Genomic DNA, 26,198 nt, shown 5'->3' on the forward strand with positions numbered 1-26,198 from the left:
TCTTTCTTTCTTTCTTTCTTTCTTTCTTTCTTTCTTTCTTTCTTTCTCTCTTTCCCTCTTTCTATCTATCTATCTATGATCTATCTACCTACCCACCAAATACCTATTTATTTATTTGACTCCATGCCCAGCATGGGGCCTAATGTGGGGCTTGAACTCACGATCCTGAGATCAAGACCTGAGCTGAGGTCAAGAGTTGGATGCTTAATAGACTGAGCCACCCAGGCACCCAGAATCTTAATTCAGATTTTTAAAATTGGATTAGCCTTTCCCCTTACCGGAAAAATTTCTAAGCATATAGAAAAACAGAAAAACTAGTACCATTAACAGCTGCATAGCATAGCTACCACATGGATTCAGTAATTGAGTTTGTCATGATTTCTTTTTGGTCTCTTTAATTAGGACAAACCTCCAATTTTTAATGGCACTTGATTTTTTAAGGCTACCATGTCAGTTTTGTCAGAATACTGCACATTTGGAATTTTTCTGATAGTTGACCTGCGGTCTTGTTTTACATATCCATCCATGCTTGTGTTTCCTATATATTGAAAGGTAGGCCTTTAAGCTTGAATTGTTTCAGGTTAGATGTTTCTGACTTGCTTTAGACTCTCAGTAGGCAGAGCTAAGAAATATTCTATAGTAATTTATGAGTTCATGTGGATAGTTTCTATTTAAATATTACATTACAGGGTTCTTTAACTTATATTTTCATTATTATACTTATTTTCTCTCATCTTGCAATACCTTGGGTAACTAGTAACATTTGCTTTAAACAGTTGAATCTTATGATATACGTAAAATAGCTTCAAAATTATTACAATAGTAGTAATATAATTTTACTACTGAGTCCATTTTTATATTTTTTGTAGTTCTCTTGGTCCTTAGGCTATAGCCAACTAAGGAAGTACAACCAGAAATGGGTCCAAATCACCTTAAAATATTTTTTTCTTGGGGCACCTGGGTGGCTCAGCATTATGGAAATGTTATGTGATATATGTGAATGTGTGTGTTCAGGGTAGATTTCTAGAAATAGCATCACTGAGTGGAGGATAAAACCATATACAATTTTGATTTTTCAAAATTCCCCTTGATAGGAAATTGTTCCATACGAAAATGCTGTTCTTTAAAAGGGAAAAATTAAAAAGAAACGTAAAAAATATTTAAAATGTTCATATGATGGAATGATATCCAGTCACTTAAATTAGTAAGTAAAAAACATTATTATGAAACTGCTTCAGGCCCTTGGGCCAACGTAGTCATCTTTAAGCTTTGGCAAATACCCTTAGCCTATATGATTAACTAGCCATTCTTTGTATATCGTAGATCATGCATTCTTTCCTAGAAGGGAAAAGAGCACTTCTGCACATCGCAGAACAGAAACCAGACCCCCTTGCACAACCTCTGAGGGCTGAGATAACGTCCATAGCTGGCCCCAGTGCGTCTGCACACCATCAAGAAGTACTGCGGACCACTGCATCCCCTCTACTGATTGACGGACCTAAATCCCTTTAAAAGTCCGTAGGCCAGGCAGAAACCTTGAAGTTGGCCTTAGGACAAGAGTTCACCTTTCCCCAGATGGCCAGCGTCTTTAAATAAAGATCATACTCCTCTCCAATCACACCCTTGAGTTTTGGCCTTTCTAGAGAGGACGCTGACCTTGGGTTTTGGTAACAAATTTTGGCGAGCCAGCACCCTTGTGGCATCCAGTTCCCCTGGGAATCCCAAGGCAGAGCAGTTGGCTCTGGCAGTGCCAGGGCTCATCTGCAGTTGGGCGGATGGAGTCGTTGGCCCAGCAGCGTGCCAGGGTTTACTCATCTGTTTGCCGAGCTAGTACCTGGATGATCACAGATTAGCTAGCTGCTCAGGGCTAGTCGGCTTTTATTTGACAGTGGCCAGAGGGAACCGGCCACAGCTGCTGAGACTGTTTCTGTCTTGGGGAAACTCCCAGCTGATTCCCAACTGCAGCTAACTGCCAGTTTTGCTTTTGGTTTGAGTGAAAAGGAAAGGAGCATTTGGGGCCAGCTGATGAGCTCTGGACCAGGTAAATCCACTGGAGTACACAATGATGCAATTTTCTCATTTGTGAAGCACCGTGCGCCTCTGTTCCGTTGCCCATGCTTTTCCCATTAGGAAGGCGTGGCTTTGGAGAGAAACTAAAAGGGACTTAATAACCATGGATTTATTTGGAATTTGGAACATCTGTTTTGGTGTGTATGTGTGGGCTGTATTGTGCTAAATTTGTGTATAATGGGAGGTTCCATCTCTGTCCCACCAAACAGGCCACTGGGCCGGATTCTCAATAAGTGGAAGGAATACAGCCAGAAATCCATGATTAAAAGATGATTTTTATTGTAACACCACCTTGCCATGTATGTTAAAGCTCAGAGGAATGATGACCTCTGAATGGCTCTCTTGGATTTTTTCCTTCAGTTTGACTGTCTCCAAACGGGGGGTTTTTGCTCTCTTAGCTTGTCTAGGAAGGCATTTGGTTCTGTCAGTGAAGACCCCAACTTTTGGGGAAGAACAAATTCTAACAGAGGTTCTCTGGGCTTCATTTAGTAATAGTGTTGTTTCTCCTATGTTCTTTCTGAACTTTTGCCTAGGAAGATGGGAGATACTCCTATTCCCAAAGAAAGTCCATTAAGACATTTATTTTTTTAAAGATTTTTAAATTTATTTATTTGACAGAGAGAGAGAGCGAGCAAGAGAGGGAACACAAGCAGGGGGAGTAGGAGAGGGAGAAGCAGGCTTCCCGCCAAGCAGGGAGCCCGATGTGGGGCTCAATCCCAGGACCCTGAGATCATGATCTGAGCCGAAGGCAGACGCTTAACGACTGAGCCACCCAGGCGCCCCAAGACATATTTTAAATAAATGGTGCAGAGAGCTAAAGAAACCTGTTTTGCAGGAGGGAGTGGCAAGAAACATTAAGGAAAGATTAGTCCAAATTCTGAATCTACCTCCAGCCTTTCTGGCAGCACTCCTGGCCTCTGCCTCCACCTTCTGATTGCTGGACCACCATGGGAGTGACCCACATGGCTGGCTCCTACACCCTCCTCAGCGCCTCAGGTGTCATTGACTCCTGCCAAGCCACCTTCTTATGAGGTTCAAACTGAGGCACCTCCCAAATCAACACGAATGGATCCAGGGCTCCCCTGGACTTAAACCAGCCACTTCAGATTTTCCCGCAGGTAAAAATTCCCAATGGGGAACAAATTGATTGACTTTTTAGTGGACACAGGTACAACATATTCAGTATTAAGGCTGATTCAAGGTTAATTATTGGTTTAGTTAAAACAGACATGTTACTGGAGTTATCAACATTGAATATGATACAGATAATCAGCTTTGTTCTACGTGTATTTACTAAATTCTTGTTGTCTCTGTTAGTTTGTTGGCAAAGAGATGACCTAAAATGATGGTTAATTTTCCCTGCCTCATAGTGTTTTCATGGTAATTGTTAAGAACAAGTAGGTTGAATACGGCTTACAGTTTTCAAAATCTTTGTAACCTGAAACATCCACGTCTTCCTAAGTTAAATGATAAATTGGGTTAAATTCAGTAGATAACTAAGTCTTTTCCAAATAAGAATACTAAAGCATTGATTACTGAATGTAGGTTTGTTTGTGGCTTCTTATTGCAGAGAACTGAGGATACTTGGGTCTATTGCTAAACATGCTTTATACTTTATTATTGCAGGTTGTACTCTGGGAAAAAAAAGGTAACAACCATGTTTCTAAAAATCTGAAAGTCTGAAAATGTATTCATAAATTTCCAGTCTAAAGAACTGTGCTGTAACAGTTCACAATTGGTTACTACTTAGTTTTCACAGGAGACTAAAGTTTCTAAGAGCTAAAATTCTGATAAATGTAACTGAGATGGCTAGAAATGATAAGGTAAGCAACACAGTAGGCAAGAAAAGTAAGATGTGTTTTTGATCAGAAAGATATAAGGAATGGGAATACATCTTTGTTCAGGGGAAAAAAAGTAATTTTGTCCTAAAATGAGACTGGATATTTAGAGAGAGTGGGCTTAAGACACAATCTGAATGTAAAGCAAAAGCTGTAGAAAGTTTCTGAAGGGAAATCTTTGGAAAAAAAAATTTAAGTGTGGTCAGGACTAAGATTGGAATTAATGAGTTTTAAAAGTATACTAGTATAAGAGTGAAATTCTGCTTTTCTTTCTGTTAAAAAGATAAAGTTTTCTTGGACTGCTGGTCTGCTCTTGATAAGAAATTGTAAACAAAGTTTGTTTTCTTTTATCTGCCCAGAAAACCAAAATTTCTAAGTTTTGTCTTCATCGTGTCTTTGATTACTTAAGAGAACTGAAGCTTCTCAATATTAAAGAAGCTAACTTTTGTTAGCAACCATATAACCTTTTGCAGAATCTCTTATCACCACCTTGGTTAAACAGATAATACTGAATTTTATAATGATGTGTAATCCTATTTAGGCATGTACTTTATAACTTTCTGAGGTTTTTAACAAACTTCCCAAGATTTGAATTCTAAATAATTAAATTCTTCTGACAAATTGGGCTTGTTAATTTGGTATGTTAAGTTACTTGGGAAGCACTGTCAAACAAATGATGGTAAGTCTTAGGTTATACTGTATGGGTAAATGCCATAATTGTTCCAGAAAATACATGAAATTCTTAAAGTTTTAATATGTCCTCATATAAAGTCATCACTTGACATTCTAATTATGGAAATGTTGCATGTCACAGGAATAACTGGATTTTAATAACTGCATTAAATGAACTCTCATCAGATCTTTAAACATGTCCATTTTTAATCTTTTGTCATTTATAGTTATTGTTCTGATGCTCTTGAAGAATGTGTTTCGTCTTCAAGGAGACTCATGAAAAGGACTTTTTTTTTTAATTATTATGTTAAGTTAGCCACCATACAGGAAAGGACTTTTAAAAAAATACACGTTTCTGATATCTTCAAGATCATAAAACTAAACTGGGTAAGAATTTCCAGAACCAATGGAAAAGCTGCATTCAAACAGACCAAATTAGTTAATTGGGGACTAAATGAATTGAGGAAGATGATTACAGTTTTTATGACTTATTTGAAACATTTTTGGTTCTTGAATGTTTGTTCTTTTTTTTTGTTCTTCTAGATTAAGGAAACTTTCTCTTAAGATATCTATGACTTACAGAATACGATAAAATATTCCTTTGTGAGGAAATGCAAACACTTTATTTTCTCCTACCTGAACCCTCCAGAAATCAGAAACTCTCCATGTGTACTCTTTCTTTCATGACAATTATAATTATTTGAGTAAGTTCAATAAGAATCTGTTCCCCTTGTTACAGGACACCATTGGAAACATTGGTTATATTACCAAGGCTTTGACCGGAATGTCATTATTTGAGAGACAAACAGATTCAGATATGACCAGACAGCTTTAAGGAACAAAGGCTGACTTTATGGAACCAACCTGGAGCGTACTCTCTCCATGGGGTTAGCTATGGACTTGTGGAAATAGCAGATGGTCCCAGTTTCCTTATGATTGGATAGAGGATGCCCTTGGAGATGTCTGTATTCCCAAACAAGTCTTGTCCCACTTGCCAGTGATCCCTCATAATTAGGATATTGTTAAAGCTAGATACTGGGTAAAGAGGGCTTCTTAATATTTTTCCCCCCTTGGCCATATTTGTCCCAGTAGCCACCGCTATCAATGTAAAATTATGAGTAGAGGTCTTAGCCAAGCATTTAACCAAACCTGGCGTGCAGCCATCCATAGATCTGAAAAGTGGCCTGCCAAAACGGAATAGCCCTAGATATTGACAGCAGCCCAAAGAGTGATATGTGTTTTCACTAAGACAAAATGTTACATATTCATATTTCTCAAAAAATGTAACTGAAGCCATGAAAGATTTAAATAACCAAGTCACTGCTACAGATGCCCTAGCTCTAGATCCTTTTAGCAGTTGGCTAACTTCAATTCCTTCCAAATGGAAATATATCCTATTAAACATTACTGTATTTCTTGTTTTCTTTCCCTTTGGTGGTTGACTTTTCGCATCTGTCAAGGAGGATCTTGCACTATTCATACTGGCTTAGAGATGCCCTTACTATTCCCTACAGTGGAAATGCCAGAAACAAGATCCTCCACACTGTAAAAGTTTTCCACTCCAAAATCCCTAAATCATTCTCAATCAGCAGGAAGCAGCTACAGGAGGACCTTTGCTCCTAATCCCATAGATACAAAATGATAAAACTGACCATGAGGAACGGCTCCTGCAAACCTAGTAGTCTTTCAACTTTAAACATCCTTAGCCTGTGTGATTGATTAACAAACCTTTCTTCGTATTTCTATAGATCACGCATTTTTTCCAAAGAACAGAGCGCTTCACATCGCAAAACAGAAACCAGACCTCCTTGCACATGCCCCAGGCACTAAGGAACCAGACCCCTTTGTATAACCCCTGAGGACTGAGATAATGTGTGTAGCCGGCACCATGTGTCTGCACATAATCAAGAAATATTACTGACCACTGCACCCCCTTTACTGATTAACGGCCCTAAACCCCTTTAAAAAATCCCTACCTAGGCCAGGCAGAAAATTTGGAGTTGGCCTTTGGACAAGAGACCACTTTCTCCCCAGTTGGTCAGCCTTCTGAATAAAGCATATTCCTTTCCAATCAACACTCTTTTGAGTTTTGACCTTTCCAGCTATGACAGGCAGCTGAACTTGGGTTTCAGTAACAATTAGAGTAGACTAATGTCCATTATATTTATAGATAGTGGTTCAATGTTCATATATTTATTTTAACATACTAGAAAATCAAAATGGAGGAAAGCTTTTAAAAGAGTAGAAAATACATATACTCACACCAAGTAATTTTTGTATATTTTTATGATTCACATTAAGTTCCTTTTAGATTCGTATTTCTTACAGCGAAATGATGAGTCATTACTGATGCTCCCTCAAAGAAGAAAAATTAATCCTTTCAAACTCAGAGTTTGTAGCAACTTCCCCATAAATTAAAAAAGACTCTTAAGGAGCATCTTTGGAACAATATTGAGTGTTTTTTTACTCTAAAAAGTTGAAAAACACTATTTCCAATTCTATATTAGTCTTTTCTTAAGCTTAAAAAATGAACAATTTATCAATTTTTAGGTTATAGTTCTCAATTCAAGAAAATACTGAATCTGTTTAGAGTATTTTTCTTTCTGAAAATTATTCTATATTAGACTGTACCTTAAGTAAATTTTCCTTTAATTTGATGGATTAAATCCAAATCCATAATCAATTTATAAGCACAAAATTCATAATACATGACAAATCTGAAGTAATTCTGATATGTAAAAAACTATGGCTTTTAAGTACTCTGAATTGTAAATTATACTCTTCGGTATAAATTGTCTCCATAGTAATTCAGCTTTATACATTTAAAATTCTAATTACCATTTTAACAATGTAGCATCACATGAGTATAATTTCCTGGTTCTCTTACTTCACAGAGCATGAGGTTAATGTTACATGTGGCTCTCTTTTAGGAAACTTTCTGTAATGCAATATCCTGAAAATTCCTATTCCTTTGCCTCTTTGGTATAAAGTCAAACATTTATGGAACTGTTTTCTTTAGCTCTCTATATACTATAAGTTATAAAAACAGTTTTTATGTCTTTATTTTGAAACACTAATAATCTAATAGTTTAATGCCTTTTCTCCCTGAAATCATTACCCGGTTCTTTCACTGGAAGATCAAAGCTAGAGAAAAGGAGAATTTGCCACCCCAAAATATGCCTCTTTGGCTTAAGCATTATCTTGAGCTGGTTATGTTTAAGAAATTACAAACACAGGAAAAATTCTGAAAACCAAGTAAAAGTTACCCTTTTGTAAAAGACATTTACATTTATAAGGAAAAGTCTCCACTTGTAAGGGTGTGACCCTCTCCATACTAGAAAGAGGAAGATGACCAAATCTCTGGAAACTCATCAGTGGAGAAGGAACAGACCTAAACCTGTGTGACAACTTTACCCTTGTTTACTGTGTTCTTCCTGGTAATCTCTCATAACCTCCAATGAGCCCCAATATCCTTGTTTTGTCTTTAGCTGAAGATGGTATGTAAGGTGGTGGCCTGGCCATTTTGGGAAATTACTCAGTTTTCCTGGGTATCTCACATGTATACAGGAGGTGTATGTTATTAAACTTGTTTTCCTCCTGTTAATCTGTCTTTTATTATAGAGGCGGTTTCAGCCAAGAACCTGGGAAATTAGAGGAGAAATTATTTTTCCTCTGCTACAGTTTGGGGACCCCTGTAGGGATCTGTTGAGGCACCATACTTGCTCTGGAGCCTGCAGATGGGATCCTGGAAAAATGGCAGAAGATGGCAAAGGGTAAGAATTCTTACAAGTCAGCTCTCCCCAGGTATCTCTTTCTATAGTACCTGGTCAAGAGAAGAAGATTAAAAATTCTTATCCCTTCTTCTCCAAATTTAGATTAACAGGAGAAGATATCTGTGTGAACTAGTTCCTTAGGTATAGTGACTTTGGTAAAGATTCTTGTTATGAGTAATCTTGTTTTCTGTTGATCCTCTTTTGTCCCAGAGACGGCTATTTGTTTTTGCTTGTTTGTTTTTGGTGTCTGTCTTTTGTGTCATTTGTCATAAAAAGAAACATACCCTAGAAGAGATTTTCCTTTTGTCTTCTTCTAGGTCATAAGAGTTTGGCTTTGTGACCAGTGAGAACATTGTTTGGTCTCTGTCAGCTGGACAATGAATGTATCCACATGCATCTGGCATACAACCCAGTAGGCTAATGGATGCCAGAAGTATTCTCTTTGTCCAACTATGCCAGCTCTCGGAGGAGTTTATTATAAAGGATCCTATTCCATAAGGGGCCTTTGTAGTCTCAACCTTCATAACCTTGTTTGTGCTAGAAAAGTCCTATTCCATTAGCATCTGCTTGGTGTCACAGATTTAGAGAGTCTATGACTGGAGGCATCCCATAGTCTCATTCTTATCACCTGTGATGATAACACAAGTCTTTGCTTTCCTAGGCTAACTTTGAAATTAAACTCTCTGGATCTCTTAAGGGCTGCATCTTTGTACCTCCCTTTGGGATGCCTCTTGAAATCACTGTTAAACCATAAAAAGCCTTTATTGGCTTGAGCTGCTATTGAGATTAATATAAGATCTTTCTTGTTAATGGTCAAATGATGGATACTTTGAACTAAAAACAAAAAATAAAACCCAAAAAACTTCTATATTTGAAAAAAATATTAGAGAGTTCTTTTTCTACAGAATTGTCTTATTGGTTTCTATGAAAAACCAAATTGAAAGGAAGACAAAAGAAGTATAATGGCTTGCATTATGGATTCCCTTAACAAGATGAAAATATGAATTTTTTTTTGTTTTTTAACCTCCACTTTCATTAGAAACTACCAAATTTAGACAACAGAAAAATCAGTGGACATTCACAACCCCACTCACAAGAACATTGCCTGGTGGCTAAGATTCTTCCTTCCTGTGATTATACTGTAGTTATCAGGCAAGCTGACTGAGGAATGTCACTCTTCCTGTTTCAAGGACATGTCAATGGGTTGTAAGTAGTAAGGAAATTTAATTTTTCTTTTGCCTTTGTTTCCCACATCAATCTGACTAGAAAGCAAAGAGTTCAAAATAATTTCCTCTACTTCATTTGTCTTTATCAGATCTTTGATTGCTTAAGGAAACTGAATCTTCTTAGTATTAAAAAGAGCAAAACTTTGCTCATAACTATGTATCCTTCTGTATTTGCCTTTAAAAAATGCTTGTCACTTTGGTTAAATAAAGTATTGTTTCATAATGATCTGTGATCCTATTTAGTCATGTGCTAAAACTTTTTGATATATATATTTTTTTAAGATTTTATTTATTTTTTTGACAGAGACATAGCGAGAGCAGGAACACAAGCAGGGGGAGTGGGAGAGGGAGAAGCAGGCTTCCCGCAGAGCAGGGAGCCCGATGTGGGACTCGATCCCAGGACCCTGGGATCATGACCTGAGCCGAAGGCAGACGCTTAACGACTGAGCCACCCAGGCGCCCAAACTTTTTGATATTTTTGACAAACTTCCCCAAATCAAACTCTAAATGGAGTCCTTTTGACCTAGAACTAACTTTGAGATGTTTCAGAAGGTCCTTGGAGCATGTTAAAAGAATCATTCTCTCTCCTTGGAAAAAGAGATCTTAAGCTAGTTAGGTTTATTTACTATGTTAAGTTACATGGGAAGCATTGCCAAATTAGTGATGCTAAACCTTCTTAGATTTCATCTGAATGGATATATGTTGCTAATATTAGTGTTCCAGAAGTTGTATGAAATTTCTAGAAATTTGGTATGTTCTGGTATAAAGTTTTCATTTGTAATTATACTTACTACCTTAAAAAGCATGTCATCGAAATAGCCAAATTTCTTTGTCAACTACATTGCAATGTACTCTCATCAGAACTTTAACCATAGCTATTTTTAAGTGTTCTGTCATTTACAGATAATTATTGTTTTATTCTATGCTTTTGCAAAAGTGCTTAATCCTCACAGATTATTCAAGAAAAGGACTATGACAGGGGCGCCTGGATGGCTCAGTTGGTTAAGCATCTGCCTTTGGTTCAGGTCATGATCCTGGAGTCCTGGGATGGAGCCCCATGTCAGAGGGGAGTCTGCTTCTCCCTCTGCCCCTCCCCCTGCTGGTGCTCTCTCTAATAAATAAATAAAATCTTTTAAAAAAAGAAAAGAAAAGAAAAAGAGAAGGATTCTAACAGGTACTCTGGAATATAGGTTTCTGATCATTTCAAGACAAAACGGAACTGGGTAAAAATTTCCAGAACCAACAGAACCAATATAAAACCAAGTAGAACAAGAATAACATGGAGCTGAATAAACTCATGAAACTGAAAATACTTATGACTTTGAAACATTGTGATTCTTTAATGCTTTGCTTTTTCTAGATTTAAGGAAACTTTTCTCTTTTCCATTAAGCTAAGCATGAATTACAGCAATTTGGTAAAGTATGCCCTTGTGAACAGAGATGAAACAATTACTTTTTTTCCCTATCTAATCCCTCTAGAATTTGAAACTCTTCGTGATTATTCTTATTTTCATGGCAATATATTTATACGCATAAGTTTAAGCAGAATCTGTTCTTAGAATGTGCTTCCACAACTGGACACATTGGTTATATTACTAAAGCTTTGAATGGAATGTCATATTTGAGAATATGCATAGAATTAAACATGACCAGACAGCTTCAAGGAACTAAGTTTCACTTTATGGAGCCAATAAAACTCTTTGCAAAAGCAGCGTGGTACTTTGCTTACAGGGACCCAGCAGCCTTACCAGATGAGTAAAAGTCACTTTCTGGAAGGTGCAGAAATCATACGTTATCTTTGGGACCTCAAGAAGAGAGAAATTAACCCAAAACGCTAGGTACTACAGGCAAAGTCTGATGGTGAGTCCTTGGCTTGACTTCTTAGCCTCAAGGCTTTTAAAAGTTCCATCTAAAATTCCCTACAAAAGTTCCAGAAAAGCAGACCTAAAAAGAACCTATATATTCAATCACTATTCTTCCAGCACTTATGTAAATAATCAAGTTTAATAAGACTAAACTTATTCTGCAAATAAATTAGTCCTACTGTGATTATCTTTGGTAAAAATGAGGGTGATTATAGAGAAAATAATGTTTCAGTAGTATACCTTTGTGGATATTAGATTCTAGTCCAGTTTACAGTCTTAGAAATTTTGTTTTCTACCTGTAAATTGGACCAGATCCTGAATTCTAACAGTTTTCCTCAAATATCTCACTATAACTCTCCAAACTAATTTCTGGTTTTCCCCCACCCTTCTAACTTGAAATGACTGGGAATCAAAACTGCCCTTTTCCCAAAGCTCTGCAAACTGAATGTGAACAATTTGATATAAACTTAAGAGAAATCACAACAGCTCATATGGACAACCTTCTGTCCCTGCGGATATGTCAGCCACTCAGAAAATTCACCTGACCACCTGACAACATCATAGATACTCAAACTTTGAAAGATGATTTGAACCTGACATATAGAAATCTTGATTGGCTGCCCCCCTGGTCTCACAAACTGGGTTATAGTTTGTGCTAATTGTTAAACTCTGTTTATCTTTTTCCATAGAAATGGCTCTTATTAAATACCTGATTGCTAGCACAATATAGGACTAACTTTGGGAGCCCATCTACAAGACCACCTCTTAAAATGAGACATAGCAGTTTAGTTGAACTGACCTATTTTCAGGACTCAGACATGGGTTCAATAGAATAATGGAATAATCTATCAATTCAGGTTCTGGATTGTGAAACTTCTTGGGGAAGTTTCAAGGTGAAATTGAAGGGAAGCACAATTTGCCACCCCCAAATATGCTTCTTTGGCATAACCTGAACTGGTTATTCTTAAGAGGCTGCAGACACAAGGATAGCTCTCAAAACCAAGTAGAAGTTACCTTTTGTAAAGGTCATTTATACTTAATAAAGGAAATCTCTATTTGAAAGGGTATCTCTCTGTACTAGGAAAAGGGGATGATCAAATCTCTAGAAACTAATCAAGAGAGAAGGCATAGACTTAAATATGCATAACAACCTCACTCTTGTTCAGTGTGTTCTTGGTAATCTTCCACAACTGGCCTCTCCAACCCCCATCTTTCTTTTGTCTTTACCTGGAGATGGTATTTAAGATAATGACTTGGGCCATTTCAGGAGTCAACTTAATATTCCTAGGTATCTCCTGTGTATATAGGAGGTATGCATATTATTTAACTTGTTAATCTCTCTTTTATTACAGAGGTAATTACAGCCAAGAAATTAGAAAGATAGAGGAAAAATTACTCCTTCCCCCCATCACCGGCTCCCCCCACCCCAATATACACACTAGGTATTCTCAAGTCCCAAAGCATGAGTCAAGTGTTTGAGAAACTTTTTAATAGAGCAAGACCATTATGAGGGCTAATGATCTTTACAGATATTATCCTTTTGTGCTGCTAAATCAAGTAAGTGGGAGGGTTGTCAGAGAATAGTAAATCACACAAGAAAACTAAAGGAAAAAATAATTAAATTAATTAAATCAATTAAATCTGATAGCCTAATGAAACAAAGGCTCAACTGTATGACAAGATAGAATAGCCATCAGGTGGTGGAGTGAAGAAAAAAAAAACCAACAACACTGTCATAACTATGGTATGGCAAAATTTGTCATTATTGTTTCAGTCTAGAATATATAGTTTTATGATTTCTGCATATTGAAAAAGTAATGTTTCTAGAGAGTCAATGTGACTTTTACCTTTAAAAGAAAATACCTTAATATTAATTCATACTAATAAAGTTAGGTAACAAATAGTTGTATAAATATGATTTAATATTAAAATACAAATAACCATTTTAAACATTGTATTAGTGTACAGTAGGATTTCTGTAAATTATTATATACAAAAATTAATATATTTGCATCTAATCTTAATTTCTATAATAAGTACAAATAGTCAATAAAAGTAGATTCTGTTTTGTACCTATATCATGCAGTTGTGTGTTCAGAGACTATGTGCTTTGATGTGTGTCTGTGTCTGTGTGTATAGTTTCAATACATTTGTAAATATTTAAATAGTAAATTTGCTTTTCCAGATTTTTCTTGATTGTAGACCACATTAAAGGAAAGCAATGTTTTCCTTAGACATGAATTAATATAAATCTACAAAGATATGTTGACCAAGTACCTGAGCAAAGTCTTAGAACTTAAATTAATATAAATTATGTTACCAAATGATCTATCACAACCCCTAACTTAGGAAATAAATGGGCAAGCCCTGGTGCACTGTCCTGGCCAACTGCTCTATCCCAGGGAATAGCTAGGGGGGGTAGATAAATCAAAACCTTAGCTCTTGGCTGGGTTTGCAAACATGGTTGCTGAATAAACTCATCACAAGAGAAGCCCATAACTCAAGAGAGGCGAGTCTGGAAAAGAGAAAGGGGGAGATTTATTTTTGGTGCCTGCAGCCAGGGCAGGTGGTAGGCTCAAGCCTTAACAATCAACCCATCAGCCAAGAAGAGGGACACCTAGAGTTTTATAAGGAGAGGTTGGGAGGGTAGTGCAAGAGAGCAGGCAGAGAGCACATGGTCATGGATAAGGGATCACTGCATGTTCAGTACATGATCATGGACAGAAAAGGGGGTGTTCTAAGTATTCCATTGCTACTAGGGCTTTTCTGGTCTGGCAGTTAGAATGTTCCAGTCACTGTCAGTGCCACAAGAAAATGTAGTAAGAAATTAACTGTTGGGTTCTATAGTTGAGCAAGAGGGCTCCCTGACAATTATGATGAATAACTCCAATTACATAATGTATCATAAATAGTCACTGAAATATGCCCTTAGTGTATACATTGTATTTTCTTCCATAGGGTGGTGAAAATTCCTTCAGACAGGACTTCCCGTCATGCAATACACACTTAGCACACTGGAAAATTCTAAAAAGACTTCTAAAGTTGTCTAAGAAAACTCAGAAATTTTGTAATTAAATCTAGATTTCCTATAGAGCTGGTGATATATGAGATAGAAGGTGATGTGGGTTGAAAGAAATTTTCTTTTCAACAAGTATCAACTTTTCTCTTTTATCAACACCATTACTAAATGAACATATTTTTCAGCAAATATTATAATTATTATTACTAATTGGAGGATAACAAATATATGCCACCCAGAATATGCCTCTTTAGCATAAGAATTATCTTTAGCTGGGTATTTTTAAGAAACACAGACACAGGAGAAGCTCGGAAAATGGAATACAAGTTACTGTTTTATAAAAGAAAGTTATATGTATAATGGAAATCCTCACTTGTAAAGGTCTCTCTCTACCAGGAAGAAGAGGACAACTCTCAATCTCTAGAAACTCTTATCAATGGAGAAGACAGTCTTAAATCTGCATAACAGTTTTACCCTTTTTATTATGTTTTTCCTGGTAATCTCCTGTAACTGGTCTCTCCTATGTCCCCAACCCCGCAGCATCACCTGTTGTCTTTAGCTGGAGGTTGTATTTAAGATGGTGACGTGGACCATTTCAGGGAGTTACTCAGTTTTTCTGGGTATTTCCCATTTATACTGGAGGTATACATGTCACTAAAGTTGTTTTTCTCCTGTTTATTTGTTTTTACAGGTAGGTCTCAGCCAAGAAACTGGAAGAGTAGAGGGAAATTTATTTTTCCTTCCCACATAAGATAGATAAAATTTGTATGTCTATGTGTTCTTTTATTGTTTCATTTTGATGAATATTTTTACAATTATAAGAGTTTTTTTTTTTTTAAACACCTATCCTTGCGATTTTTCCCAAAAGGATTTCAACTATAAATTCTCTTAACAAAAGGATTATCAGTTAAGTCATGCTTATTCTATGCAGTCAAAGCTGAAATAAAGACCTGGAGGTATTCCAGGAATGATCTAGGTCCTAGGTAAAAATTCAGGATTTTAGAAGGAAGCATTCAATGCAATATTATAAAGGAAACTGCATGTTGGCACTCATGTTTTAAAAATCACTGGTTATCTACACTGATTTGCATTTAATGCTTTGTTCTAAAAGGCACAAAGTGGCCATTTTGAAACATTTGTTAGATGTAACAAAATGATACAGAATAATGTAGAATAACAATATGCACTCTGTATTTGTTAATAAAACAATGTATACTGATTTGTTTTAGATCGTTAGGATTATAAAAATAACATGAGAGTCTTTTAGCTAATCTATTCATTTATTTTTTCACCAAGTAACTATTGAGTGATTTTTACATTTGTTGGCTTTAGTGGTACACCTCTGAATAATGGGATGTGTTGATATACAATGAAGTCTAATTATACATTTAAAGTATCTAAATTCAACTCTTCCTGAGCTGGGAGAATAGTGGTACATTGAGAGGAGGAGGTAGACAGAGCCTATGCAAAAAAAGAGAGGAAAAGTGAATGCAATTTACATGGTGTGGCTGATAGGACCTAGCTTTCTTCTCAGTGCTTCTGCTAAGTGGATATGATAGCAGGAGCCTGAGTAGGCTATTTCCACAGGTGGTCTGTGTTCCCCTAGTGTGAGTCTCTTGATGCATGGGGTCTGATTCTAGGGTATAATGGTATAGAATGCATTTTTTCATACCACATGGCCTACAAATGAAGCCAACTATTCTTACCCAGGACTGCTGCAAAGATAAAGCAATTTGTTCTTACTGACTGAGGGTCTTTCAGGGGTGTTCAAGGAGCATATCACAAAAGGATTTCTGACTAAATGTGATTTTTTAAAAAGATTTTATTTTATTTATTTATTTGACAGAGAGAGACAGACAGCACAAGCAGGGGAAGTGGTAGGCAGAGGGAGAAGAAGGCTCCCCGCTGAGCAGGGAGCCCGATGCAGAGCTCAATCCCAGGACCCTGGGATCATGACCTGAGCTGAAGGCAGACACTTAACCACCTCAGCCCCCCAGGCGCCCCTGACTAAATGTGATTTTTACCTTACCACCTTCAAGCCTCACATCTCACCCTCAGACCAGCCTAGATCACCCTGTTTAAAATTTTTGATCATAGTCTTGACCCTCACCCCTACATTCACAATTACCCTTTCCCTGTGCTATTTTTCCTTTTTATATTGCACCTAGCACCTTCTGACATACTGTATACTTTCCTTATATTATTTATTATAAGTATGCTGTCAAAAAATGCAGGCTCCGTAGGGAATATTTGTGGTTTGATTGAAGGATGTATCCTAAGTACCTAGGACAGAGCCTGGCTTCCATGGGGCATTTAGTATTTGTTGAATAAATGCATGTATGGATTTTCAAAAGTGATGACCTTAAAACTTCACCACGGGATAAGCTGTGATTCTTCCACTAAGTATTAGTAAGTACCTACAGCAGCTGATCATATATCTTGTGTTTTTAACCGATGATTTTGTCTGAAACTTATCCTTAATGTAATATGAAAAACTGTAGTTCAAAAGAAAAATTGGAATATATCAGTTTTTAAACTTGATTTTATTTAAATTTATAAAAACAAACAGAAATACTTGATATAAGTAAATATAAATGAAGTATATGGGGAGAAGGCACTCATCTGCTAAATGCTGGGGCACCCTGACATGATCAGAAGCACTGAAGTTATGAAAAACAACAGCAATGGATGGATCAAAAATAGATAGCTTTAACAAACTATGGATTATTAGCGACTGAACTAGAAAGCTTAATTGATAATTATTCAATTCTTACAATTAGGCTTAATCCATAGGCTGACATAATATAGTTGCATAACACAAAATACTCTCTTGCTCTATATAACAGTTAATAAAACTATTACGGTAAAACTAATAATTCTTGGGGCACCTGGGTGGCTCAATCAGTTAAGAATCTGCCTTCAGCTGTCATGATCCCAGGACCCTGCTCAGTGGTGAGTCTGCTTCTCCCTCACCTCCCCACTCGTGCTCTGTCTCTCTCTCTCAAATAAAATCTTTAAAAAAAAAAAAAAATTCCCCTAATCATTCTTACTCTTTACATGATGAACTATTCTCATATTTGTTAGAATTTCCTTACACTATTAACTATATTAGGAGGGCCTCCAAAATTAAATCTAAGAAAAGTAGTATAGGGCGCCTGGGTGGCTCAGTTGGTTAAACAACTGCCTTCGGCTCAGGTCATGATCCTGGAGTCCCGGGATCGAGTCCCGCATCGGGCTCCCTGCTCAGCTAGGAGCCTGCTTCTCCCTCTGACCCTCCCGCCTCTCATGTACTCTCTCTCATTCTCGCTCTCTCAAATAAATAAATAAAATCTTTAAAAAAAAAAAGAAAAGTAGTATAGGTTGAGAATACACAGACAACTGCATTGAGTTTTTCCTTCAAAGTGTGTATTCATAATGCAACTAGTATTATTTCCCTAGCATATAAGTAGAAAACTTCATTTATAAAGCAAATCCCATTATTTAGAGACTATGTTATTAAAATGTTTGAAAAATACATAGTGGTATGATCATACTTTTCTAAACTGAGTTATGCTTCACTCACCCATGACTCAGACTAAATATGTGTGATGCCACAATTCAGTTTTAAGTAGCCAAATGAAAACCATTAATGATATTAAGACTAACAGTAATTAATAAATTTGATGAAATACTTGATAATGTCAAAACTCTTAAATATGAACAAAAAATTGCAAGTTCAAGACTAACACTTATTAAATATAAGTATAAAATATAAAAAAAATACATGCTGATTAAAGGTAGACTCCTCTAGAGACTCCGATTGTTTAAGTTCAGGCACTAATTGAAAAGAAAATTTATACTTAAAGTAAATCAACTACATTTAAAAAGATAACCTTCTGTAGAACACCAAAAGGAAGTTAAAAAAAAAAAAAAACCTCTCCATATAGATGCCAAATTAAAAAAAAGTACCTGAATTTTTGCCGTGTTAGAATATAAAATCTTCACTGCATTTTGGCTATTCCTTCCCAATTATTTAAACCAAAATGTTATTTGCATGAGTTCAAACTATAAAATATTTACAGATAGCTTACGTTCTGTGCTGAAGCATTTCTTTATATAATTAATGTAATCAGAAAAATCTCGACCTCTTAGTATAATCTTGCAATTGGCAACATTGTTACTTGGCTATATTCATCTTCTATCCTGTTTTAATAACACAAGTGACACCTAAGAAATTATTTTTGATCTTCCAATAAACTAAGTCAGTGTAGACAGAGGAAGGTGAAAGCGGTTAAACTGGCATTGATTACTGAAGATACATTCATCAATTATTTAACAATCTCCTTCATCATCACAAGAACTATTGTGTATATAGGCCTTTCCTGAGACACTCTGAATTTATTTTTAAATCATCTTTGTCCTATGCATTAGAAATCAAAACACGCTGTACACTAGCATTAGTTTCAAGTCTCCTGATAAATCTATTACAAGATAGAAGTAGTTTATTATATGAATCTTTGAACTTATTCACTGTAGAGGATTTTCAGAAATTTCTTTTAATGGTTTTCATTATAATTCACATCTTTCAAGGATTCTATCTCCTATTTTAAGCAAAATGTGTAGTAACAACTATCTTCCCAAGAATATTATATTAGCAGATACTGGGAGTCTCTCCTATTCTGACATTCATATCACTGAAACATGATCCATACTGATCTGTAAAGAACAATTTGTGGCTAATATTGACAGCTTTAGAAAGCAAGCAAGAGAGTATAAGTATCATTCATAATGTACAAGATTCCTACAAGATTTTTCATATTTTCTCTGACAAATACTATTGTAAATCGTTAAGTAGCTATAGTATATATGTGAATACATATTTATGAAAAAACAAAATGTCAGACTATTTCCTGATAAAAATGTGAGCAAAGGTTATAAGTCAAAGGATAATCAATTATTCTTATCGCATATGAAAAAGTGAAAAATTTATGACTAGATATTGAAAAGTATAGAAAATATATCCCAGTCATAGAAAATAAAAATACATTGTTGATAAGTCATATATTCCCAATAGCCACAATTTATCACATTTAAAATGCTTTACCTATTTCTAATTTGCTTTTTAAAAATATTTCCCTCCCCAGTGTTTTCCATACAAAATGCCCCAAAGTCTATTATGACAGTAACATCCAGTTAGTGCCATGAGGTTCTATATGCATATCTTTGGTAATTCCTTTCTGATTCTGATGATTATATCCTAGAATCTACCACCAGGAAATGTAAAATATGAAATCTTTAGAACAGATTATTAATGTATGCTAATGACTACCTAAGTCATACCAAACACTTATACAAAGGGATCCTGAAAGGACTCAATACCAGAAATTATTATTCTTAGCCTTAATTCAACCCAGTAAAATACAATAAATTTTCACTGTCAGATATGAAAAGAAGCTAGGAACAATGAAGATTTAATAAGGATTACCTATGTTCATGGCTCTATTTTAAATTTTTATTTAAATGTTTAGAGAAATTGTAATATTGATATAACAAACCTCATAGAAACAAGAACATGATGGGGCATAGAGAGGCAAATAAACAAGACACAATTTAATTATCTCCCCCACTGGAACCATTCATCTCTTAGCAACTGTTTCTCACTTGCAGTCACTAATACTGCTATAGATCTCACATTCTATCTTTATATTCAGTCCTTTAGAAATTTGGAACTGAGTCTCCCAAACATCATTTCCTTATTGAGTAAAGTGGAATATTTGAGTCCCAATACATACGTGTTTTCCTCTTTCCTTGTTGAAGAATACATTACTTTTAATAACTAGACTTCCACAAAGACCATGTGGTAGTGAATAAGTTAACTTATAATTATATTATGTTTGAATATGATTTAATGGAAACAATTTATTAGTCTTATTGGACAAATGGCTTGCAGATTTAAAAAGATATAGGTTATTATTTGTAAAATACATACGGAGTTTATAACCTAGGTACTAATATACAAATAATACATATCAAAAAACTTTAAATGGGGAAAAAAAAACCTCCTTCAAAAGAGATAAAATTAAAATACGTGTGGTAAATCCTGCTTGAACTTAGAAACCATTTCTATTTTAAAATAGGAAATATTACCACCATTTAAATCATATATAACACTGGTATTCAAGCAAGAAGTACTGTAGTCACAATATTCATATCTAGAATATTTAGGTGTCTATAATAAACATATCTTAAAATGAATGTAACAGAAAAATTCAAAAGAAAAGCATAGCTTTTAATGTTTTTAAATTTAAAAAGAACATATATAAGTAGCTGAAAACAATTTGTGCTGGAATTCAAAACTTTAGTTTACTTCCTAATAGAGACAAGTAGCATTTAGTTAAATATAACAACATAATTTGCAAGGCAACACAAAAATAACATTCATATTTATGTTATTTAATATAATGAGGACATGCAGACAAACTTACATTTTATTATTATACACCTTCATGAAACACCTTAAAAGCATCTCTTCTAATCTTACTTGTCAATAAAATGCTAAAAATAATATTAATGTTTTTAAAGAGAAGAGGGAGTTCTAACAAATGTTAGATGCAGGATAAAGAAGATAATTCCTTTATATTTTCACTAAAAGGAAGTTTAAAGTCATCAACGTAGGCAAAGTGAAAATCTTATAGCTTCATTTAAGAAAAGATAGGAATTTAAATCAAAGTTATCCAAAATCATCCAGTGTTATTAGAAGCAATCTTGTATCAACACGTTTTACAATCCTATTTTGACAATTCAACAAGTATTTCACACTAAGAAAAAAATGCTAACTTTCAATTAAATTACTTTCTGCAGCTTGCACTGAAGCCCAAAAGCTAAAATAGTATTGTAAATTTCTCTGCAAAGTTGTTTTTCCTTTTATGTAGCAGAATGTAAAAATGATGTGCCTGGCCATTGGTGACTGTGAACACAACTTTATTAAACCGTTAATAAATAAATTAGTACTTTCCTAAAAATAAATTGTCCTAGTATTCTAATATGTATCTTCCACATGTCTGCAAATTCACTAATTCAAAAGACTATATGAGGGATGTTAGCTTAAAAAAAAATAATAAGACATTGGTATGCTAGTTGGTGCCTGTAATTATCTTTTTCACTTCCAGAAGGTATTTGGAGATTATTTAAGAGCAAAAGATGAATGGCGAGCCACTAAATCCTATTAAATCAATGCATGGACACAGCAACAGAGGTAAATAAGCTGTGGAGGTCTGAATACCAATAAAGAAAATAAAAATGGTTTTATATAGCTACTTACATCATAGCCTAGAAGTTCAGTCTGTGTGGATTTATCTACTCTGGAAGCAAAAGCCTTCTGTAAATGCTGGACTTTTTCCTGCAAAATGAAAAAAAAAAAAGGAAACAACACATTGGTAAGTCTTGTGCTTCTACACTAATGTCTCCCGCTTATTAAAATTTGATTAGTGTACAATTCATGATTATCTGTGTGTATACTTTGCTCTGTTGGTGCTTTGCATATCAGCTTAAATATTCATAACTTTAATTTTCTGGTCATAAGTACTCCACCTTTGGCATCTGTTAGTACAGAAACCACTGAGGTAGAACTACAGTTGAACACTAGAGAGCCAGGATTGCTTAAATCCAAGACCAAATGCTTATCCTGGGTTTCTTGTTGGCTGTTTTTTGTTTTGTAAATTGAATTGATAGGATTTTATTGATCTAGTTTCAGAACATTTACCTTTAAAACCAGAACATAATACTACTCAGTGGATTTCATTTAGTTTCTTTTTAATTTCATTTTTTTCTTCTTAATCCTCTCCTGAAATCTACACATTTAGGAATCTATATGAGATTTGACACTTAATCAAATTCTGTCATAACTAGGTAAGGGAAGTAATACATGAAGTTTGGGATTTCATATCTCAAATGCAAATGCACTTATTCTGGTCTACTAATTTGACTGAGCTTCTGGTTGGGGACTTCTATTCTCATTCCTAGATGTGTCACTTAAAAGAGGATCTTGAGCTTAGTTACCATGCAGTGTGTTTACTGTGTGCCTGGCACATCTTAAAATACTGTATTTACATGATCATACCTCATCTTGGGGTTTTTACTACCATTATCACCCATTTTTAATGAGAATAATATAATTTAGAAATCTTGACAAATTTTCCAAGTAAGTTGATGTGATTCTACTAGATTCTGCTTTACTTAACTTGCTTTCTGAGGGTTGCTGGAGGGGAGGGGAATGGAAGGATGGGGTAACTGGGTGATGGACATTAAGGAGGACATGTGATGTAATGAGCACTGGGTATTATATAAGACTGATGAGTCACAGGCCTGTACCTCTGAAACCAATAATACATTATATATTAATTAACTGAATTTAAATGTTAAAAAAACAATTACAGAAAATTCTATATGTCAATACATAAAGACCACTAATACAACTTTTTAAAAAAGGATAATTCTTTTGTTTTCTTTAAATTTGAATGCTCAATAAAATAGTTGCATAATATGTTAATGATTAAAGCTGATTTAATTCATCTTTTTTCCAAGAAGGGATGGTAGTCATCACAAACCTCACTAAGAAGAACACTTTCCTCCTTTCCCCTCCTCTACCTTCCCTTCCACTTCCTTCCTCTGCCCATCCCATCCCCTCTTGCCCTTAATTCTGCCTGAGATTTGCATGTAATCAGAGTTAACAAACTTCATACATAATTTAGGCAAACATATTTATGTGGCTTATTGAAATATAAAAAAAATTATGGATTATTAATGTCTCAAACCTTCTAACTTAACCTTATCAACAAAACTTCTAGTGCTGCTATTCAGACCAAAATGAAATGGAGATTAGGTAATTCAGAAAGATGTCATGCAGGTGAGGTAAGATTTTAACTGTATGAAAAGGATAAGTGAAAATGCGGCCACATTTTGCAAACTCAATTTAAAATGAGAAGTAACAAGTTGTGTTTATTTAGACTTATATTGGGCTAAGGAAAAAGAGCAGGGAGAAGTAGTAATAAGCAAAGGAAGCAATAAAGTTTGCTATCATTGAAGGGCTATTTAGAAAAATTTATCTGTTTTTGAAATAGGTTGGAGGAATAAGTATTGGAAAAGCAAGTTTTGTTATAAATCTCTAGATATGTGAACATTTGCACATGAATTAGAGACTATGCACTAATGCAAAAAGCAAGGACGAAAGGCAGCAAATGCTTCCATTATGCTTTGCTCATAGTTCTATTTTCAAGGGCTCCCATCCTGAAGATAGGAGTGGGAAAGACTGCTAAACTCTGGTTCATTGGTCTGAATTATAAGACTCAGAAAATTCAATTTATGATAAACAAAAAAATTCAAACAGTTTCAATAACCAATAGCCTAATCAAGGCAAAACAAACCCTACATCAAGAATATTTCAGAAATTAAAAAAAAAAAGGGGCATTTCTAATGGAATTCATTGCTACCTCCATTTGCAGGCATTTTCACAACAACAAATATGTCATATTTGAATTATTTGTTACTTATGCACTTGTATGCTATATTCAAAAGTGGAGAGTAAAATATAAGTTTCTAATAGACTTAGGTGTATATACTTAAGGACCAAATATTTTGTTTAGTGTAATAGAAGGAAGAAAATAATGAAAGTTTCTGATAAATTTCTGTAACATACAATTAGAAGATTTAATAAAGTCTCTACAGGTTTTGGAAGATAATTCTCCATGGGGCTTTTGCATTTCTGCAAGACTGATGGCTATTTATGAATTAATAAATTTAACATGAGATAAAAAGAGTATTATAATCAAATAGAAAATAGACCATAAAAATAGCTATTATTAGATGGTGAGCTTGCTAATAATTATTTATATAAAAAATGAATCTGTATTAGCTATATAAATACAGATATCAGAAGACTAGAAATAAAGCATCATCATATATTTTTAATATCATGCTGATTTGATATAATAGAAGTTTTTATTTAAATTATTGATTTCAGTATAGAGACAGACATTTCACCTTCATGATGCAAATATATTATATTCCTTAAATCAACTATAATTTTTATTAAGTGCATATTATGGTACAAGGGACATAAAGGGGAAAAAAAAAGGCATACCCCTCCTAATGTATAAACTTGTCAAATCACTAAGTTGTAAGCCTGAGACTAATATAATATTGTGTGTCAACTATACCAGGGAAAAAAAAATCCATATCTCAATTAAAAAAAAAAAAAGGTTTAGCCCCTTTTATAAAGAAACTTCCACTGTGAAAGGCAGAGATATTAAAAAAATTATTATTCAATACATAAAGTAAAGGGACTACAGAGATGGCTGGAGGCGTATAGGAGAGTTAAATAATTGAAATGCAGAAGATACTGACACCCCAGCTCAAACTAGAAAAATGAATTATTATTTTTTTTTAATTTTTTTTTTTTTTTTTTTTTAGATTTTATTTATTTGAGAGAGAGAGACAGAGTTAGTGAGAGAGCACAAGTGGGGAGGAGAGGGAGAAGCAGGCTTCCCACAGAGCAGGGAGCCCGATGCGGGGTCGATCCCAGGACCCTGGGACCATGACCTGAGCCGAAGGCAGACGCTTAACCGACTGAGCCACCCAGGCGCCCAGAAAAATGAATTATTATAAGCCAACTAGGAGTGGAAGGCATAAGGGCCGTTTCTTAGACAAGAACATTTGCAAATATTTAGAAGTCGGAGAGACCCTGACAAAGATATACAGAAACAGCTACTAGTTCAAACTTGCCTAAGGGGAGACTGTGAAAGGGACAATAGTGAGGAATAAGACTAGAGTGCTAAATCAAGTCTGCCAGAAAGTATAGAATTCATTTACACATGTGACTTAATGTGTCTCTCTTTTGGTATTTTCCTGTATAAACAAACATTGTAATTTCTTCTTCTAACCTCTCCCAGAGGGATAGAGGAGAATTGAAACAACTCAACTTCTGGTAGATAAATTTTATAAATAAATCTGTACCTCTGACAAAATATCTATTTGTTTTTACATTTTCCATTCCAAGGAATGACAGTATCAATACTTAACAAAACAAACCTTTTTTTCCTCATTTAAGATTAATAAAACCTATGTGTTCTTAGAATAAACACAAAGAAAAAAGACTAGCAGATTCTGTAAAAAACAAACAACTATATATATATAGATATAGATATATAGATATACACATATATATGACTAAATTACGGGATGAGAAAGAGAAATTTCATTATTTATATTTGGTGTTATTTTACATTTCTGCCTGATCTTGGTCCTGAATATGTGGAGGTTTTAAATATTATATAACATTGCTATATGAAAAATATACATGATAGTTTTTCTCCACAAGTTTCCAAATAATTTTATCTGACATTAAGAGTAATTTAATAACATCTGTATAATAAAAGTTAGATATCATAAATAAATGCATATAAACCAAAGAAAATGTATATAATTTACAAACTTGCCAAGAATATTTATTTATAATCACATTCCCTCTCATTCTGTAATCTTTACTACAACAGCTATTACTAACAATAATAGATTATATTTATAGCATATAGTTACACTCCAGGCACCATACCATGTAATATACGTGAATCCTCTCAAGAACATACAATGTCTGTCCTTTTTTTTTTTTTTTTTAAAGATTTTATTTATTTATTTGACAGAGACACAGCGAGAGAGGGAACACAAGCAGGGGGAGTGGGAGAGGGAGAAGCAGGCTTCCC

At 34.8% G+C, this 26,198-nt stretch overlaps 1 protein-coding gene across 2 annotated transcripts in view; it reads right to left on the reverse strand.

Moving 5' to 3' along the window:
* Nucleotides 1–26,198, reverse strand: part of CCSER1 (coiled-coil serine rich protein 1) — a 1,210,854-nt gene that overhangs the window by 623,786 nt on the left and 560,870 nt on the right. For both annotated transcript variants that reach the window (XM_035004506.1, XM_035004507.1), the window contains exon 9: nt 21,764–21,841. In XM_035004506.1, coding sequence (XP_034860397.1) covers nt 21,764–21,841 — 78 coding nt within the window. The remainder of the gene's footprint in view (nt 1–21,763; nt 21,842–26,198) is intronic.

This window comes from Mirounga leonina, unplaced genomic scaffold (genome assembly GCF_011800145.1).
Source record: "Mirounga leonina isolate KUSES-001 unplaced genomic scaffold, KU_Mleo_1.0 Mir_129, whole genome shotgun sequence".
Lineage (NCBI taxonomy): Eukaryota > Metazoa > Chordata > Mammalia > Carnivora > Phocidae > Mirounga > Mirounga leonina.